This window comes from Ictalurus furcatus, chromosome 8, assembly GCF_023375685.1.
Source record: "Ictalurus furcatus strain D&B chromosome 8, Billie_1.0, whole genome shotgun sequence".
NCBI lineage: Eukaryota > Metazoa > Chordata > Actinopteri > Siluriformes > Ictaluridae > Ictalurus > Ictalurus furcatus.
In genome coordinates, this window is record NC_071262.1 from 8090633 (window position 1) to 8111526 (window position 20894).

General features: G+C 37.3%; 2 protein-coding genes across 3 annotated transcripts; one reads left to right on the plus strand and one right to left on the minus strand.

Annotated features, from left to right (window-relative positions):
* Positions 1-185: 185 nt before the first annotated feature.
* Positions 186-6019, plus strand: stard14 (START domain containing 14). The gene is made up of 6 exons (XM_053630501.1): positions 186-1117; positions 1680-1827; positions 2472-2575; positions 2769-2886; positions 3324-3376; positions 4602-6019. The coding sequence occupies exons 1-6, from the start codon at positions 929-931 to the stop codon at positions 4806-4808; spliced, it is 819 nt and encodes a 272-aa protein (XP_053486476.1). The 5' UTR covers positions 186-928; the 3' UTR covers positions 4809-6019.
* A 615-nt stretch (positions 6020-6634) lies between these two features.
* On the minus strand, positions 6635-20348 carry pdzd11 (PDZ domain containing 11). 2 transcript variants are annotated; one of them, XM_053630507.1, is made up of 6 exons: positions 19949-20348; positions 19356-19456; positions 19094-19234; positions 16625-16723; positions 12803-12863; positions 6635-12668 (listed from the first exon to the last, which is right to left on the minus strand). In XM_053630507.1, the coding sequence occupies exons 1-6, from the start codon at positions 20082-20084 to the stop codon at positions 12634-12636; spliced, it is 573 nt and encodes a 190-aa protein (XP_053486482.1). In that variant the 5' UTR covers positions 20085-20348; the 3' UTR covers positions 6635-12633. The 2 variants fall into 2 exon arrangements, with proteins under 2 accessions (XP_053486482.1, XP_053486483.1); XM_053630508.1 differs by lacking the exon at positions 19949-20348 and adding an exon at positions 19707-19942.
* Positions 20349-20894: the final 546 nt, after the last annotated feature.

Below are 20894 nucleotides of genomic sequence, written 5' to 3' on the forward strand. Positions count from 1 at the left end.
AGGTTTTTTTGGTTCATGCATTGTAGGGTTAAAGATCAAAAATCTAAAAGGTGTGTCTCATACCTGACGCCTAGCCGAACACTTTCCAGTTGGTTTTGTGACTGTACATCATTCCCTTCAAATGCTATTGAAGTCTGAATCATGTATAACAATGTCGTATGTAACTTTAGAGATGGTCCCTTAATTTCTGCGAATCTCGAACGTCCAACGACAAACCAACTTTATTCCAGTGACTGCGTGGTAGTCCTCGAAGAGGAGACTAGAAAGTGGTTTAAGTATAAAATTAAACTTGAAGTGTCATTGTTGGGTAACGAGGCCCGATAAGCTGAAACACCGCCATCATATAACCTTATCAACACAGCTCAGTCGGTTTCGGTTCATGAATAGTTCACACACCTTAAACGTCAAGGCTTAGATTAGGGATTTATTTCCGGGCTGTAAACACTCGGGCTAGTTAATGTATGCCAGTATCACTGACTACACCCACTGACGGCCAAAACTCAGCAGACACGCCTAAAACAAGCAGGAAGTGACAGGAGGCCGCAGTACACCTATAAAAGCGATGTTAGGCTACAGACTTCCATTAAAGTTTGAAGTCGTCAGAAGGTACAAGGTTAAACAGCCTTCACTTAGTTATTTCTCATATCGAGTCGTAAGTGTGCGTGCTGCGGGTAACCGTTTACACCTGTACTAATCCCGGAAGTCGTGATAAGCGCGTGCATTGTTCCGCTGGTTCTCACGGAGTGTTGTGAGGAACTGGACATCACACTTACAGTCTTAGAGCAGGGAAATTTCTCACTCTGTGACGCTGCTGCTCCGTGTCAAGGTTTTTTCCCCCCTCTACTTTTTGTTCTGCTTGAAACTGCGTTTAAAAGAGGAATTCACAGACGAGTTCCTGCTGCTGGAAATTTTCAGGTCGCTTTCCGCCATGTCTCTGGGCTCGGAAATGATCCGAGGTGAAGCGCTTTTCTCCGACTTCAGGAGACAGTGTTCGGCGACGGAGAACTGGCAGAACAAATACAATAAAAACGGGATGGAGGTGTGGGTCGAGGTGCCTCCTGTAAACAACTCGCCTCAAGGCAACAGAAACATCTACTCTAAAGTGCACAAAGTCAAGGTACGCGATTAGATTAGATCAGATTCACCTCTTAACTCCTTTTTATCTACTTTTTGCAACTTTATGGGTGATATTTGTCAAAAATCAGGATACTTAAAGAATTTTTCACTATAGACCAACTGTCCAGTTCTTGGAGTGTTAGTGAGGAAGGGCAGGTATTAAAACCGGCATGGGGTCAGTGTTACTTTTATTCATTTAGTTACACAGAAAAAGGTTCTTGACACATATGGTACAAAAAATCTATTTTAACGAGCATTAGTGGAGGCAGAGAGAGTTATAAAAGTTTTTTTGATAATACCTGTGATGATGTATACATCATAAAATATATAAAATATTTAGTCGTATCTTTGTATTAGTACACCTGGGGGGGAAAATTGCCTTAAATGTGATTTTATGGGCTATAATATGAAATATATTAATGAAAATTTGTGGAATTTACTTTCACTTGTTGTGTCCACTTGTACACGCTTATTTATATTTATATAGGCCTATAAATAAGTATGGTATGTATACGTGTGTGTGTATGTCATGGGATTCAGGATTGTTTTTGTCTTCCACACAGTGTAAAATTGCCATAAACGATGTGTCTGCTGCTACAATATACGACGTTCTTCATGACAACATCTATCGAAAAACGTGGGACCCTGTAATGCTCGAGAGCTTTGAAATAGCCCGTCTAGGTCCCAGTTCTGATGTGGGCTACTACTCATGTGAGTCTTGTAATATATAATGTCTCACAAATTTCTTTAGGCATTGGGATCTCTCAGGTCCTTACAATCACTTTAACATTCTCATGATACATACATGTCCTCTTAACTGTTGCGTCTCTTAATGACTTTGTATATAGGCATGATGGAGGAGTAGAGGCGTTCTTCGCAAACTTTTTTGTTTGTTTGTTTGTTTTGGGCCAGCGACCCCATTTTACAGGCTCTCAATTTTTAGTACTTCAGCTTCTAAAAGCCAGAAGTCTCAAATAATATATAACATAAAATATTTTATATTCTAAACATGCATTACCACTGTATATGATCAGTTTGTTAATACAATCAGATTTTCACTTCTGTGCTCTGTGGAAGTTAGAACTTTCATGCTACACAATATAGCATAAATGTATTTTGTAGTGTTTCTAGTTAGTGCCATGAAAAAAAATGCACTTAGTTTTACTTTTAAATAGCCGCTCTGTGTGCTGTCAGTGTCCTGTGTACAGTAAAGGCCACTTTTGATTAAGAGTAGGGGAATGTAATTGGTTCCCTGTTTGTCTTGAACTCCTGTAACTTCTGCTAAGCATTAGGGGTTAAAAATTGTAGCCCATATTCATAAGCATTCTTTTGAGCGTTTTACATGTGATCCACAGGGCTCTGTCCTAAACCACTGAAAAACCGAGACGTGGTTACTGTCCGCTCTTGGCACGCTTCTGAAGATGAATATATAATTGTCAACTACTCAGTCAAACATCCGGTATGTCGGCCAGTGCATATAAATATCTATCATCTCTGTGCATACTACAAACTTTCATGTTGCTGTTATATTGGTGCAACGTTTTAAAAGCACGAGCTGGACAGTAGTTGTAATTGCTTCATTAAAACTCTATATAGTAAACTTGAGTGTTTTTCCAGATGGGTGGTTCATGTTGGTTCTTGTTTTATTATAGAAATACCCTCCACGTAAAGACTTGGTGAGAGCTGTCTCTATTCTGACGGGTTACCTGGTGAAACCAACAGGGCCGAACAGCTGCTCCTTCATTTATCTCTCACAAGCAGACCCTAAAGGTAGGATAAGATCTCTAGTCCTGTCCAAACATCTCATGTTCTGCATGCCAATATAAAGATGACTGAGCATTGTGTAGTGGTGTAAAGATGTATCAGAATTGTCAGCATATGTGGCATCATCAAAATGTTACTTCCATCAAAGCAAGGTAACCTTTTGATCAAAAAAAGGCACTTTGTAAGAGAAAATGGTATTTGACAAATTGTTTACATGTGAATATGCAGTGTGCTGTAAAAAATTATTTATATATATATATATATATAATATCTAAAAATAATATAAATATAGCTATAGCACTTCCCCAAACCAAATAATTTAATACTTGCACTTCTGCTGCTGTATTATGTTACATAAATGTTTTGTTTAAAGATACCTGAAGTGTTTTGTACTCATTCACCCACTAGTATTGACGTGTCCTATTGATGATCTCTTCCAACAGGTTCTCTTCCTAAGTGGGCAGTAAATAAGGCAACTCAAGTTCTAGCACCCAGAGTAAGTACATTATTTGTTTTAATTTGACCTTTTCAGCCTGGTTTGACCATTCTGAAAGTGGAGTGATGTGGTGTTTTGCTCTGCAGTTTTAGTTTAGCACAGCTGATGTCAGTTCTTTCCTTCTCAAAAAGAATGGTGTAGACCCATGGTCACCAACCCTCTTCCTGGAGATCTCCCTTCCTGCAGGTTCCAAATCTAACCCACCTGTTTTAGTTGATCAAGAACTTAAGGCAATGATTAGATGGTCAGGTGGGCATGATTATGGTTTGAGCTAAAGTCTTCAGGAAGGTAGATCTCCAGGAACAGGTTTGGCAACCACTGGTGTAGATTGAGAACCACTATGTGGTTAGATAAGGATCATGAATAGTCTGAGCCTTAACTCTGATCATAATGATCTAAAAAAAAATGTTTTTCAAGGGCTGAATTTCTTTCCCACTGATAAAATCAGCCATTGTCTTATTTCCCTACTGAGCTTGGGCTCTGAACTCATTCGCTAAATATCACTAAATAATGGCATGTCTGTATGACTAGTCATGGATCTGACTGTAACCATGCTACAATCTGTAGTGTAGAGACATTTCATGATATCCTAAAATGAATGACTTACTTGGGATTTTAGAACATGTGTAGAATCACCTAGAAACCAGTCAATCCAACTTCTGATGATTGCTGTATCCATAGAGACCCATTTCAACTTCTTGTTCACTGTGTTCCTGAAACTTATTTAGAATCAAGCTAGACCTGCCTGTCTGGTTTCTAAACTGACTGCAATGCTACTGCCATCTGAAGCTATTTAGACCATAAGGGCATAACTTTTTTTTTTTCCTTTCTTTTTTTTTAAGCCAGACAGAGATTATGAAAGTTAGTTCTTGGACTGAAATTCAGTCTTGATTAACAATCTTATTAAAAGGCCAGGAGTTCACTTATGAAATTATGGCTACTGTGGATGTCTGTTTTTTTGGACTGTACCATGACTAGCCTCTAAATCAGGCCTTGTATGTAATGAGAATTAAAATGTTAGCCATCCTGACCACCCAAAAAATTATACTAAAGAAAAAATTCAGTTGTACTCGACATTAGTCATGACAAGACCTGAAAAGCAGGATTCCAGTGTTGTAGGGCTTGTGCAACCTCGTAAGTAAACAGAAAGAACAAGTATTCATTGTTGTATGTGCTGATACTCTTGCTACCTTCTTAGTCCCTCCCTTGCTCCGTCACTCTACAGGTAATGAAAAGTGTTTATAAGGCAGGTCAAAACTACACTGTCTGGAAGGCCCAGAACTCTCCAGAACATAAGCCATGGCTCTACCCTATCCAGAGTGAACTGCCAATGATGGATCCAGCTGAGCTGAGCATCCAGCACGGAGACTCTCTGGAGAATGTGGATGAGACCTCAACTCGTGATGCTGTGGAGAACGAGGATAGCAGCTGAAGAACAGCAAAATGTGATGAAGAAATGGACACTTGGCTTTTAAACTTCCAGTTTGTCATGTAGTTGGTGCTGTTCATGGGTACTTGTTCCCGTTTCTTCTTAGATCAGAAGTGCTTATAGGCACTGGCGTCTAATTCTGTGGCACAACATTAAGCTGTGCTTACATAAATTTCTATATAATGCAAAAATGAAGAATGATGTGAAGGCTGGCCATGGTTTATAAACATGGCCTCCTTTGAAGTTAAAAAGTGGTAAATTGTCTTAAGTGTTTATTCTTGGAAGAGAGAAAAGCTAAGCGAATATTTTTGGCAACATGTTCATTGCTTAATTTAACATAACATAAATGAAGGAAAGTGAATGACCTTTTTTCTGTAAAGGTAAATTATTATTCCTGAAAAGGTAAGTTATTTTGTATAATTAAATTATGAAGTGTTATGGAGATTGTTTTTATTTATTTCGCTTTTGATTTATTAAAACTTGAACACTGCAGAATAGTGGGAAGGTCATGAGGACTGGTGAAGGGAGTTAGTGAGTCCTCCTTATTTGTTTATGAATTTGTTTCTACACCTTGTCTTGAGTGTGTTTGAACAGTGAACTTGATTTTACATGAATATCCAGGGAAGTTTGGTAATTAGTATTTAATTACTATTTTTGTATATCTGTCAAAATATGACTTATTTTTGTATTATGGCAGATTTATTTATTACTTTATTGGTAAGTTACTTATACTTCTTAGACCAGTGGTTCCCAAACCTCGAGATTGTAAGATACTCACACACTTTTCCTACTGTAACCTGCATTACTCAACAAAAGGCCTAGAAATTGGCGGAGTTGATTTTTCTTTTTGTTTTGTATGTGTTAATGTATAAATGTGCATAGCATGAAGTGAGGGTAACACTGATAACACTGATTTACAGAAATGCAAGAGACTGATGACAAAAGCAATATATTATCTTGCTTACACAAACACTGCTGTCCCTAGATACTGTTTTGTTTTCTCACAGGAACAGGTCTTCCCTACCAAACAGATAATCTGTACACAAATTGGGAGAAGAATAGGGATGGATGTGTAGATTATCTTCCTAGAAGACTTTATAGAATACTTTCATTCCTTTTTTTAATTAATTGTTTTAAAAATGTTTCATCTAAAATGTTCAGTTTTTATTATAAAGATTACAAAGATTTTTACAATAAATAATTTGATCAGTTAAGTTTTATTAAGACTTTATTTACGTCACAATAAATTCTATGAACAGACAATCTTTGAAACAGTAAGGCATCTCTCAAAACACAGATTCTATACAGGAGGGCACAAATTATTTGCTGAAAGGTAGATACCTGTTAGATAACAGTTTGGCAGTTAATGCCAGGTAAAACAACAACAAAAAAAAAACACATTGATATTAAAACTCAATTTTTTTTTTAAAGCGTTACCACCCAATCCAAAGTGCACCAAGTCAGGGCCTCAAATCCAACCTATAGACAAGCATTCTGGATTTGACCATGATTTATGAATACATTACTCATCACAGTAGATACCAATGCTGTATATGTGCTGTGATTATTAGTTGTCCTTAATTAGTTAAGACAGTTTTATCTTTCAGTAGTATAATGTCAGTCAGCAGGATATTAACATGCAATTAAAACTGAGAGAAAATAATTTCATAATAAAAAACATGACAATACAGGCAAATTACAGACTGAAAGGTGATCATATACATGTGTATATAATCACACAATGTTTTAATCTGTGGTCATTCTCCCCCATTTATCTCTGAACCCATATATATATATATATATATATATATATATATATATATATATATATATATATATAAAAATCTCAAACAATAGTGTACATAAAACTTATTGCATCCATCACCTAGTTCAGGAGTGTCAAACTCTGGTCCCACAGGGCCACAACACAGCTACTACAAATGCATAGCCTTGTCACTACTGGAAAGTAAATCAATAGCTTTTGTTGTAGCAATGCTACAATATGAAATCTGATTATTACCTGACACATGGAGCCCTATTGTTGTCATGAACAGATAATCTAAGTGCATGTAAACCCATTGATCAAATTATAGCCAAAATATTACATTTTGCGGTAACAAGCTATATATTAAATCACCATTTTATCGGTTTTGAATTTCAGATGTATACAAACTTTGGTATTAAATCCTCACTATGTACAAAGCATGAACTCACACCACTAACAGCCTATATCATTCATCAATATTAAGCATTATATATTTCAGTCTAGTTGCAATTAAGGCATCATAGTACAGAACTGACTAAAATGGTCACTGAGCCACTGTTTGTAGAAATGTTTTTATTTTGGTACTGTTGGTGCAGCATTTGACACTACTGACCAAAATATTTTGATGGACAGGCAAAATCTAATTAGTTTAGATAGACATGCTCTTACCAGTCTACTAGTATCAATGGATATTGTTCAGAGCTTAAGACAGAACAATATGGTGTTCCACATTGTTCTCTTTTAGGTCCCTATTCTTCTCCTTTCATATACAGTCCCTTGGAAACACAATTCACAAACAATGTTGGCCTTAATTTCTATGTCGAGGCATAGAATTATACTAAATCGCTTCAGCCAGATTAAGGAGCTATGTAATTTGGAAGACTATGATTCTTTCACATATGCAGTGTTTAGTCCATTTGAACTGAACCCTGGTGCATGTCATTTAAGCAGGTGAGAAGAGAGCCGTCACACTCAGGTGCGGGTCACATTGACTGGTCCAAGATCATCTGAGCAAAGTGGGATTGGCCCAATTCCTAACAAATTTGACCACAGTTTAATTGCAGTGAGAAAGCGATTTGACCATGAATCAACCCATGCTGTTTTGGGTTGTGAGGGGCATTTGTCTCTAGACATGAGCTGGTAAACAGCCATGAGGCACAACTTGATCCATTAAACATGGGTGCAGTGCTGCAGAAATGCCATGTATTCTAGATATTTGTACCAGCATACAAAAAATGAAAATAATTGGTGGATGCTACACAAAAATGTTTTAAACTAGTTACAGTTGAGGCTAAATGTTAACATACACCTAGGCAAAAAACTATCAATCTGAGTTTTTCACAATTCCACACATTTCATGTTAAGGGAGTTAGCGAGGACTCTTTTGGCACGTCAATTAGGGTATCTACTTACTCACATCAAAGGTAATTCTAAAACAATTGATTAGAGACAGATTTATGTCAGCTTTAACTCATTATATCTCAATATCAGTGGGTCAAATGATACACCAATTTTACAGTCTCTAAACAGTCTGGTAGATTCCAGAAATTGTAGAAAGATGTAATGACTTAAAAGCTTCTGATTGGCCAGTGGCATAATTAAGAGTTAATTGGGAGTACACCTGTGGCTGTATTCAAGAGCCTACTTTTAGAGTCAGGAACAGGAAAGTCCGGTTCCTCCTTAGGAGCAGTTTCCAAACAACTGAAGGTACCAGAACCATCTGTACAAACCTAAGCATACCTCCATGGTTGTAACAAAATAGGTTAAAGTCAACAAAGTTAAAATATTACAGGGCAATCACAAATCCCTCACCTGAATCCCATAGAAAATTTGTGGACTGAACTGAAAGTGTGTCTGAGCAAAGAGGGCCACAAACCCCAATGAGTTACACCAATTCTTTCAGGAGGAATGGGAAAAACATCTGAAAACATTTTTTTTTTTTGACCCACTGAAAATCTGATGTAGCAAATAAAAGCTGAAACAAATCCATCCCTTAGCTATTGTTTAGAAATGACGTATTATGGAACTAAAGTAGATAACCTAATTGATTTAACACAGGAAATGTATGGCAACATATGTGTGGAATTGAGCTTAAATATTGTTAGCCTAGATGGAAGTAAACGTTTGGCCTCAAGTGTATGTATATAATTATCTAGCAATTTATTGAGGGCCAACTCAATGTTCTCTGTGCTCAGGTGATTTTTATGATATTTATGCACACTTGCTAAAGCTTTGTTAACTTTTTCAGTTGCTGTATTTCTGATCAATGAACAAAGGAGTTTTAGGTGTGAATTTTCAGCTGTACATGCCTCTCAGAGAGTATTTTATTTGCTTTTTGATTTGTTTAATTACATGTAGTGAGAAAACAAAAACAAACAAATCAAAGGTATAAAATTTCTCTCTGATTCAGATTCTGCAACAAGACTAACATTTAAAAGCACCCTAAAGACACTGCCATGTCTGTATGCTAACCCTATACAATGCTCAAAAAAGTAGTACATGCTTTAATAATCTTTAGATTGGACACTTGTAACAAGTTGCTGCTTGCTGTCTCTAATTAAACTTAAGTTAGCTCTGGAAGAGGCAGCCCACATGATTACCAAGAAAAGAAACACATTAGTACTCTAGTCTTATTAAAATGACGTGCTGTCTATCATGTTAGACATTATCTACAAAGTTCTGCTTATTACATTTAAATCGCTAAATATTTTAGCTCTAGCATATCTTGCTGACCTCTTGAACCAGTACAGCCCATTCTGTCCACTGAAGCAGGCCTACTGTTAGTTGTGCGAGATCCTTGAGGTAGCCTGTGTAGGATTTGATCTCCTGGATGATAGATGGGGATAGACAGATGATCCCCTATTCATCTGTAATAGTGTTTCATGATCTGTAGTAATTCTAAGAGATTTGTAGTTCATTTATTTATGACTGATTATGATTCATTATCATAAATACCTTTTAATCTTCTAAATGTAAAAACACTTATTTGGACATAAAATGAAAAATGCTGTAAAATTATTATTATTATTATTATTATTATTAATAGTAGTAGTTTTATTGCTTTATAACGTTATTTTTGGACTTGAGTGTAGTAATGCTACTAACTCATTACAGAAAAATGTAGGCTAACCTGCTGTGGTGCTACTGAAAGAAACTGACTAGGTCATGGAATGTTCCTACCATAGAGATTCTTAACTGCACATAAAGGGATTGAATTTCTGCCCAAATGGTTTGCCAAATATCTGGTGGACATGACAGTTTTTAAACATACAGCTACATTACATTATTTAACAGACATATTGCTATGTTATATTACATTTGGTACATCTATATAGTTTCATACCAGAATGTAGCCAAATGTACATTTCCACAAAGGCCTATATCTTGCTTGACAAAGGGATATAATACATTTGAAAGCATGGGCGTTTACATCCTCATGTGTCTGTGATGCAACAGCCCTACAGAAATTTGTGTTTCCTTTTCTAACAGAAATTGAGCCCATGACAGCCTTGGTAATTAGCTGATTAATGGCTAAAGAGAATGCTAAACTCTAGAGGGTTGTGGGCCTCCCAGACTGGAGTCTGACAGATCTGTTTTAGGTTAAGAAATACACTCCCCTCCAAAAGTATTGGAACAATAAGGCCCATTCTTTTTTTTTGCTATACATTGAAGACATTTGGTTTTGAGATCAAAAGATGAACATTAACATGATAGATCAGAATTTCAGATTTAATTTCCAGATATTTACATCTAGATGTGTTAAAAAAAAACTTAGAACATGACACCTTTTGTTTGAACCCTGACTGACTGACAGGTGTTTCTTGTTGCCCAGGTAAGCCCTCAGATTGCTTGTTTAAACTATTAATAGCTCTGAACTTCCTTTGTACCGAGGGCTGGGTTTTGCCTGTAAAGACTGCATTTGTTGTTAAAAATGATAAACCAACATGAAGACCAGTGTGCTGTCTATGAGAGAAAAGCAAGCCATTTTGGAAGCTGAGAAAAGAGGGAAAAATCGATCAGAGCCATTGCACAAGCATTGGGCATAGCCAATACAACAATTTGGAATATCTTGAAAAAGAAAGAACTCACTGGTGTACTCACAACCAGCATCGAACAGGATGGGCAAAAAAAAACAAAAAAAAAAACAGAAGTTGATGACTGAAATAATGTGAGAGCTTTGAAGAAAACCCCCAAAACAACAGTCAGTGGCAACAACAACAACCTCTACAGGGTGAATTTATCAGAATCCACCATTTGAAGATGTCAAGAGGCCATACAACCAGATGCAAACCACTCATCAGCAGTAACAAAGCCAGACTGCAATTGACAAACAAATACAGAGATGAGCCACAAAGTTTCTGGAACAAAGATTAACCTCTACCAAAGTTATGGAAAGGCCAAAGTGTGGAGAATGAAAGGATCTGCTCATGATCCCAAGCACACAAGCTCATCAGCAAAGCATTGTGTCATGGCTTTGGCTTGCATAGCTACTTCTGGAACAATTTCACTAATCTTTATTGATAATGTTATGACCAACACATGATGGTAGCAGCAGAATTAATTCAGAAGTCGACAGAAACATTCTGTCTGCAAATTTACAGAGAAATACATCCACTCTAATTGTGAGGAACTTTATCAATGACCCAAAACACACTGGCAACACAACAAAGGACTTCATCAGGAGAAAAAAGTGGAAGGTTTTAGACTGACCAAGTAAATTACCTGACCTTAACACAACTGAGCATGCATTTCACCTCCTGAAGAGGAGACTAAAGGGAGAATCCTCCCAAAACAAACGACAACTGAAAGTAGCTATGCTACAAGCCTGGAAAAGAAGAATGCAACACTTTGGTGATGTCAGTGGGTTGCTGCCTTGATGCAGTTATTGCAAGCAAGGGATATGCAACCAAATGTTGAGTGTTATTTACTTTAAGACTATCTGTTCCAATACTTTTGCTATTGTGTGGTCTGCCACCAAAATGTGCCATGTCGTAAGTTGTTTAACACATCTAGATGTAACTGTCAGGAAATGAATGCTGGAATTCTGATCCATCGTCTCAGATTTTCTTTTGATCTCAAACCCAAATGTCTTCAATATATAGCAAAAAACAAAAGAATTGGCCTTGCCATTCCAATACTTTCAAAGGGGACTGTATAATACAATTACACTATAAGGCCAAAAATATCTGAAAACCTGACAACTGGACCCCTATACGCTTGCTGATTATCTCATTCAAACACCATAGGCAGTAATATACTGTAGACTTGATTAGCTATTTGCTGTTTTAAAGGCTTTCCACAACATTATGGCTCTCAGGATTTGTGTCAGCTACCATTCAGGCACCAGAGAATTAGTGAAGTTAGGCACTGACGTTGAGCGAGAAGGATTGGTGTTGACAAAGGTGTTCAGTGGAGTAGAGGTCAGGGTTCTGTGCAGGCCCCTCCAGATTTTACACATCAACCTTGGCAAGCCATGTCTTTATGGACCTCACCTTGTGCACAGGGGCACTGTCATGCTGGAAAAAGTTTGGACTAGGTCCCTTAGATCCAGTGAGGAGAATTTATTTAATAATGCTAAAGCATATACAGAGAGCTGAAGCAATCATGTGCTTCAAACTTTGTGGCAACAGTTTGGGGAAAGCCCACATAAGGTTGTGATGGTCAGATGTCCACAAACTATTGGCCATATAGTGTAGTTGTATTAGTTGTTTCAGACAGTGCCATAAATCACATCCAGTGCATCCTTATGCTGTTGTTCTTTCCTGTATCAAATATAGTTTCTTAGTTGCATGGGATAGTAACCGAAACAATATATTTGCACTACAAGGAGATGTGAGGTAGTGTCTATGTGAAGACCCTCAAAGAAAGGTTGGCAAAACAAAGGTTGGATAAATTCTTGTGGATTTCCCAGGGTATATATTCTAATATTTTTATATCTCTGATAGGACATGAACGATGAATGCAGCATTAGTCAAAAAAAGCAGCTGGGACGTGATTGGTGCTTTGCATGTTCACCAGTGGCTCAGTAATCCACTCAGTCAATCTTCAGCATTGCTCTGCCACCTAGTGCACTGTCCTCTCCTTTTGTCTCTGGTAATCTAACAGGTAGGATCAAACACACTGATAAACTGGAAAAACTCTAACAGACATATTTAGTACGCTCCATCTTTCACATTAGTTTATGAGAACGAGATCAGCAGAATAATAATGGACTAAAACTAAGAGAACTTACTGTAAGGGAAATAGCGCACCCTCATCACAATCTCCCTGGCCGTCTTCAAAATATCCACAGCCTAAAGCATAAACAAAAGGATAGTCAATTATTGTACACAAAAGTTACATAAACTAAGAGAATCTTAAAATTTCACATATACAGCCCCTTCCTCAAAATCCCCGCAAATCTCCTTGTCCCAATTGTTTGGATGCTGGTCATCATTAAATATTAACTCTTGTGCGTCAATTAAAAAAAGTTACACATGGGTACATAGAAGACAAAAATGTCCATGTCCAAAAAACTGTCAAAAATATTACATATTAATATTTTTTCCACTTTCACTGACTTCAATTTTTTGACCAGCATCAGTTCTGATCATAATTACCATTCATTCATTTTCAGAATTTTAACCCTTTAAATGCCAGTTTCTTTACATAACGCAAAAATCTTCAAAGCTCGGTAACCTTCTTTGACTCATATACATGGGGTGGGATTTGTGATTTCCAGTAAAATACAATTTATTTCTTTCAAACTGTTCACACACACAAACATTTCCATACACACATACAAACCACTGCTCATATCCATACAAACACACCCACACAGTTATAGCTGCATCATTTATTCAGTTGGTCTGCAGCACTCTATAATACAGCAGAATCAGAAAAAATTAAAAGCATGTATTTTCCCCAGAGGCTAAACCTGAGAGAATACTACACATTTCAGAATTTTTATTTAATTTTTTTTTAATTCAATGTTTTGAAACCTTGTCAACAAAATAAAATCCTATTAACAAATTAAATCCTATTAAAAAAATCATTAATTAAGAATGCATGATTTTATGCTTAAACATCACAGGATTAAATATTGCAGTTTGAATGGGTTTCAATGGGGACATTTTAATCCTTGAGGTCCTGAGTGTAACTATTTTGTGTATCTAGTTTAAAATAGATTTATGAAAGCAAACGAAGGTGGAATATTAAAATTCCAATAAAAAGAGACACCTTTTGCAAAATTTATGCTGTTTGCATTAACACAGACAAAATAAAAAAGTTAAAAACAACAGATGCTAAAGGCTGATTATATTCTGTCAATCAAAAGGGGGTAGAAAAGCACACTGGACAATTAGCCTGTAACTTATGCTATGTGTGAAGAAAATGTCTCTTGTGTGGAATTACTCTGAATTGGGTGAAAATAACAACAGAAATGCAACTTGTAAGCTCTGCACTGCTAGAATTTCACGAGGTGGATTTGCGGCTAAAACACAACAGATCTCATTACTTACCTTAAAGATCGACACAGCAAGGAATATGACAAATTCGTTAATGCTGAAGCGGAGGTTGCTTCAGCTAAAAAGGGACAAGCTTCAACCCAACCAAAGGCTAACGTTACTCCGTCTAGCGCAAGCATTCGACGGCACACGAACATCCAGACAACACAAAAGCTCGAGACATTACTCAGAGTAACAGAGTTTATCGATCTGGGCAAACAAAAATCCCTTTGTAGCGGAGGACATGGGCTAATGGAATGTTAATGTGAGTTAATATGTTTTCACTCTGAAACATGGAAAAACATGTAGATACAGAGAGAATAACATTATTATTTAATTTTCTTTCACAGTTGTGTAATTAATTGTTGGTAATGTGAAACAAGGCATAAATATGCAGTATCTCACAATAGTGAGTACACCCCTTACATTTTTGTAAATATTTGATTATAACTTTTCATGTGACAACACTGAAGATATGACACTTTGCTACAATGTAAAGTAGTCAGTGTACAGCTTGTGTAACAGTGTAAGTTTGCTGTCCCCTCAAAATAACTCAACACAGAGCCGTTAATGTCTAAACCGCTGGCAACAAAAGTGAGTACACCCCTAAGTGAAAATGTCCAAATTGGGCCCAAAGTGTCAATATTTTGTGTGGCCACCATTATTTTCCAGCACTGCCTTAACCCTCTTGGGCATGGAGTTCATCAGAGCTTCACATGTTCCCAGTGGAGTCCTCTTCCACTCCTCCATGACGACATCACTGAGCTGGTGGATGTTCGAGACCTTGTGCTCCTCCACCTTCCGTTTGAGGATGCCCCACAGATGCTCAATAGGGTCTAGGTCTGGAGACATGCTTGACCAGTCCATCACCTTCACCCTCAGCTTCTTTAGCAAGGCAGTGGTCGTTATCATGCTGGAATACTGCCCTGCGGCCCAGTCTCCAAAGGGAGGGGATCATGCTCTGCTTCAGTATGTCACAGTACATGTTGGCATTCATGGTTCCCTCAATGAACTGTAGCTCCCCAGTGCCGGCAGCACTCATGCAGCCCCAGACCACGACACTTCCACCACCATGCTTGACTGTAGGCAAGACACATTTGTGTTTGTACTCCTCACCTGGTTGCCGCCACACACGCTTGACACCATCTGAACCAAATAAGTTTATCTTGGTCTCATCAGACCACAGGACATAGTTCCAGTAATCCATGTCCTTAGTGTGCTTGTCTTCAGCAAACTGTTTGCGGGCTTTCTTGTGCATCATCTTTAGAAGAGGCTTCCTTCTGGGACGACAGCCATGCAGACCAATTTGATGCAGTGTGCGGCGTATGGTCTGAGCACTGACAGGCTGACCCCCCACCCCTTCAACCTCTGCATCAATGCTGGCAGCACTCATACATCTATTTCCCAAAGACAACCTCTTGATATGACGCTGAACACGTGCACTCAACTTCTTTGGTCGACCATGGTGAGGCCTGTTCTGAGTGGAACCTGTCCTGTTAAACAGCTGTATGGTCTTGGCCACCATGCTGCAGCTAAGTGTCAGGGTCTTGGCAATCTTCTTATAGCCTAGGCCATCTTTATGTAGAGCAACAATGCTTTTTATCAGATCCTCAGAGAGTTCTTTGCCATGGGGTGCCATGTTTAACTTCCAGTGACCAGTATGAGGGAGTGTGAGAGCCAAATTTAACACACCTGCTCCCCATTCACACCTGAGGTCTTGTAACACTAACAAGTCACATGACACCGGGGAGGGAAAATAGCTAATTGGGCCCAATTTGGACATTTTCACTTAGGGGTGTACTCACTTTTGTTGCCAGCAGTTTAGACATTAATGGCTGTGTGTGGAGTTATTTTGAGGGGACAGCAAATTTGCATTGTTACACAAGCTGTACACTCACTACTTTACATTGTAGCAAAGTGTCATTTCTTCAGTGTTGTCACATGAAAAGATATAATCAAATATTTACAAAAATGTGAGGGGTGTACTCACTTTTGTGAGATACTGTATGCCTTATTATCCATATCTGTGCAGAAATTTTGTATCGGTGCATCTCTGGTCAGAGGTTTTTAATTCATTTTCTGAAACAGCAGACACATTAGACACTTGACTTCTAGATGTGCGGTTATAGGAATAGAATCAACTTCAGCGTGGTAATCAGTACTCTGCTTTGCATCAGCCTGCATCAGACCACTCCACTGCACTGATTACTTTCCTATAACAGCATGCACTGTTGGGTTTTATTCCTCACTTATACCACAGTGCGGTCCAATGATCAAATATGACTGGTCAAAAGGTGTGCATTATTTTCATACGCCACCACAGGGAGTTCCGTACAGCTCATACACAGGGACTTGTACAGTGGACGCCCCGCATAATCTAAGAGTAATCATAATAACAACATAACCGCTAGCAAATCGTTGTGGTAAAACTGAAATAGCTCAATTCAGACCCTGCTGTTATATAAAAATTGATGATGTGTGTTGTTCCTTACATATCTCATGCATAATATGTAGAATCACATGTGGTGGTGGGAAAAGATTTTTAAAAATCCCCATTACAGATCATTTACCTTGGAGTGTTCTATATCCTGAAAGTCCACTTCATTAACTGATAGCACTTGATCTCCCTCCTGAAGTCCTGCCCTGTGAGCATCAGAATCCGGCACCACCTAACAAAAAGCAAAAGGAGAGAAATTATAGAACAATGCATGCAGTCTTATTTACACAAGGCTTTCCACAAAGGCCTCCGTCGATAACCAAATTGATATCGTGACCCCTCCACACAAACCTTGTTATTTCATTGATTCACTTGAGATCTTTTTTAAAAAAAATACAATCCTTGTTTAAAAAACTAAAATGCAATAGTTTCGTTAGTAAAATAAAATCATGTCCTTGAAGTGTATGTCCATGTGTTTTGTCAAATCTTTAGGTTACATCTGTATTTCAAATTTGGTGGAACAGTGCTGTACAGACTTTGCTGTCAATACATCACTGATGTCATAGTAGTTCATAGAATAACACTTATTTCATGTGGGTTTATTTTAAACATAATTCACTACCTAAAACCAAGGTACCCATGAGCTTTATATTTAGAAGTCCGCCTTCACCGGTCACAATAATATAATATTTGATTTGATGGTTGGGGAAAAAAAAAAAAAAAAAAAAAAAAGACAGTGAGAAAGCATGATTTCTGAAGAAATCAATATGCAATGTTTGTTGATTATCCCAGAAAACGTAACAATCACAGTTCTATTTTTTGTGTTATACCATGGTCTGAAAACTCGTTTCTGATTGGCTGGAAGGTGAGAGATCAAACTGAATAATGCACAGGTAGTTACAGTCAGTTTAATCACTGTTCTAAATTAATGCGCTGCCTATAAACAACTGTAACCATAGCAACATACAGTTACAAACAGTAGTTAAACTCACAGCTTCATTATTAGACGCAGCACAGATGCAGGACGAGAGTGTTTGTAATTCATACAAACACTCTCTCTCTCGCTCTACCTACTCTATTATAAATCGGTCAAATAAATGTAATCTTATTGCACCACTTTATCGCTTTGTATAATTTAAAGCAGGCAGAATTCTAGATCTAACGACCAGGATATAAAATAACTAACGGAAATTAACTGTTATTTTTATCCTTTCAGTCAAATTTTGCACTGCCAACATAAATGATAGCTTTAACTTGTCGATGCTGGCAAGTGACCACGGTATAAGCGGGATAATCCATGGCTAGGTGTACACTACATTTTAATTTGAATGAATATATTTTAATGCACGACCTGGAGGAAAAGAACCACAGATGCGAAGCACACCTAGCCATGGATTTAGAGCTGCAACAACCAATCGATAATAATCGATTATGAAAATCGTTGTGAACGAATCTCATTATTGATTAGTTGGTCTGTGCGTGGCACGGGGTACATTTACTCACTATGTCACTTCTCTTCCGAAAACAAGCTTCGGAGAGTAAATAGTAAAGTTGTGTGCCAAATGGTGTACTATACACTTACACTATACACTGTGTACTCTACTGTCTAGTGTATGAATTTTAGAAAGGTAATATCATCTCAAATGGAAAACTAGCGTTTTTTTAATAACCGGAAGTATAAGCTGCTTCCTAGTCGATGGCACATGACGTCATATGTACGTAATACAACGCCGCCAGCTTTAGCCTAATACCCAGTCGCCAACAATGACTTTCTTTAGTTTACTTTTTATGTCAATGTTACCTTTTATTCCCAACATGACCTCAGTCACCATCAGACAGAGGCGAAATCGTCAAGTGACTGAGGAAGAAAGTGTGTGACCGCTAAGGTAGGGAAGCATTTTATATTAAACACCACGAAGATCAAACTTTATAAAGCAGAGATTGTGTAGCACAAAAGCATGACAGTGATGCACGAGCACAAACTTATGTTTATATCCAAAATAATATGTCTAAAGGCAGTGAGTAACAGACACCACAAGGTGCAGTGAAAGTGAGTTTATTATTGATTTAGGACTGTAGTATAATTCAGTGCTTTTTGTGCATCCATAAAAAGTAATGCATAAATACTATTATATAATATAAACTTATATATAACATAAACTAATATAAGTATTTATGCATTATTTTTTATGGATTCACAAAAAGCACAGAATTAAACTACAGTTGTAAATGAATAATATATATTCTGGTGTTTGTGTGTGTGTCTGTGTGTATTGGGTTCTTTTCAGTCTTATATAATTGGACAAACAGTTGTGTAAACTTTCAGTCTGAAGTTTATATTTGTAACACTCAGTTTGTGGATTTTATTCTAAATAAATGAAAAAATGGTACTGAAAGTTTGCCCCACCCCATCTGATTAATTGAAAAAATAATCGATCAACTAATCAATTATGAAAATGATCGTTAGTTGCAGCCCTACATGGATTATCCCTTACTTAAACAACAGCCCTTGCCCCCACTATGTGTTCAAATGCATTGTAATGATGAAAAGAAATTAACATCTTAGCTTGATGAAAATGGAGCATTAACAGCTTTGACTCACCTTTGAGATAAAAATACCAAGCTGGGAAGCTTTTCCACCTCGGATATTGAAGCCCAGCTGTGCTCCAGGAGGCTTCTTTAGGATTATCGTGCGTGGCAGAAACTGGGTAAGCTCATTGTTATAATCAGGGTGATTTATCCTCTGACACAAGGAGAGATAAAACCCCAAAAAGAACATTTAAAAAACAGCATTATCCAGGACAGGTACAATTCAATATATACTTACAAATGTATAGATTACAGACACTACAATACTTTCTTACATCTTGAGGAGGAATCCATGCAGGAGGATTTTCATAGGAGGGTAGAAACACAACTGGCAGCTGATAGTCATCATAAGGAATTTTATTATCCATTTCTCGTGCTTAAATAAATAAATAATATACATAAACAAACAAACAAACATTATAGGGTATCACACGAAAACAAAGTCAGTTTAAAATGGGTTAGAATAATGTTGATGTAGGGAAACTGCATAACCACACCAACATAGAAATAAGGACAACTGCAGCTGCAACTATTATAAAAGATTAATACATAAATAAACAAATAATAAAAATAATTGTATTTCTATTCAATCATGGAGAATTACGTCAGCTAATACAACTAACTACCTATTTGATTTTTTCAAACAGATAGCTATTAAATTTCTCATAACACAGCCTGCTAGCTTAACTAGCACAGACAACAGAACTAAATGAACTGCGTTACTCGAAAAGCAACAAAATACGATTTTCATTATCTTCCGTGAAAAGTGTAATATTTCCACAATTTAAAACTGGAGTTGAAACGACAATAGTTCGAAGTTGTTGGAGTCTTTTTTGCCATCTCATTGTTTTCCCTCTTCACAACTCACCAAATTGTACGCCTTCGTCTTCTTCTTCGCTTACTTCCGCTTTCTCTGTCTGTAGCGTAGACTCGGTGGTTGTGTTTACCGCCCCCTGCTGGATTACCTCCTGACAAACCACCACCGAGGAGCTCAGTACAGCCATACACTACCTTCATCCGAACATCATCTGCGTCCTGCTGCTCATTTCATCAAAACCGGAAGCTACTGTATCAGTTTGTGAACATCAAACTGTCATGTCATGTAAGGAATAAAACACAACGAGGCTTGCTTTTATAGGAAAATAATCACCAATGGGGCAGTGCTTTATTTCTCTTATAATGCAGCAATAGGCCAGCAATTACAATTATTTCAAATAAATTATTAATGTTTTCAAAAGTGATTATTCAACAGAACTGTGCTATACTAATGGATATAAAATTCATATTCCCAGCCTTAATGAAACCGTTTTAATATTAATGGTTGCTTAAAAGATAGAAGATGCTGATTTCTTTTATAGCTGTTCTGTACTATTCTGTATCTATATTTATTAGGTTATTAATATTATCATCATCTATATATCTATATATATATTTTTATACTTTTATCTAAACTATATTATATAGCAAGTCATGGTTAATGATTTTAGCAATGGTTAGGGCAGATACATAAATAGATTGATTATAAAGCAGATTGGTTAGATCTTGTTGTGGAAGGCAGTGCACCACTACCACTCCCCCAATTGCACTGGTGTGGGTGTATAAAGGATCTTACAAAATTGAGGTTACATGAGGCTCTGGTATCACCATCCAGAAAGGTGAGCATGCTTCATATAGAGGGCAGTTATTGTGTTGTAGAAGGCCATTGCACAAGTTGAATGAACCAATATTTGATGATCCAGTAGTTATAGACTTCTTTCTCTCTCATTCTGCTTTCACTGTGTATCTGTGCTAAATCCAGCTCAGGACGTGACGTT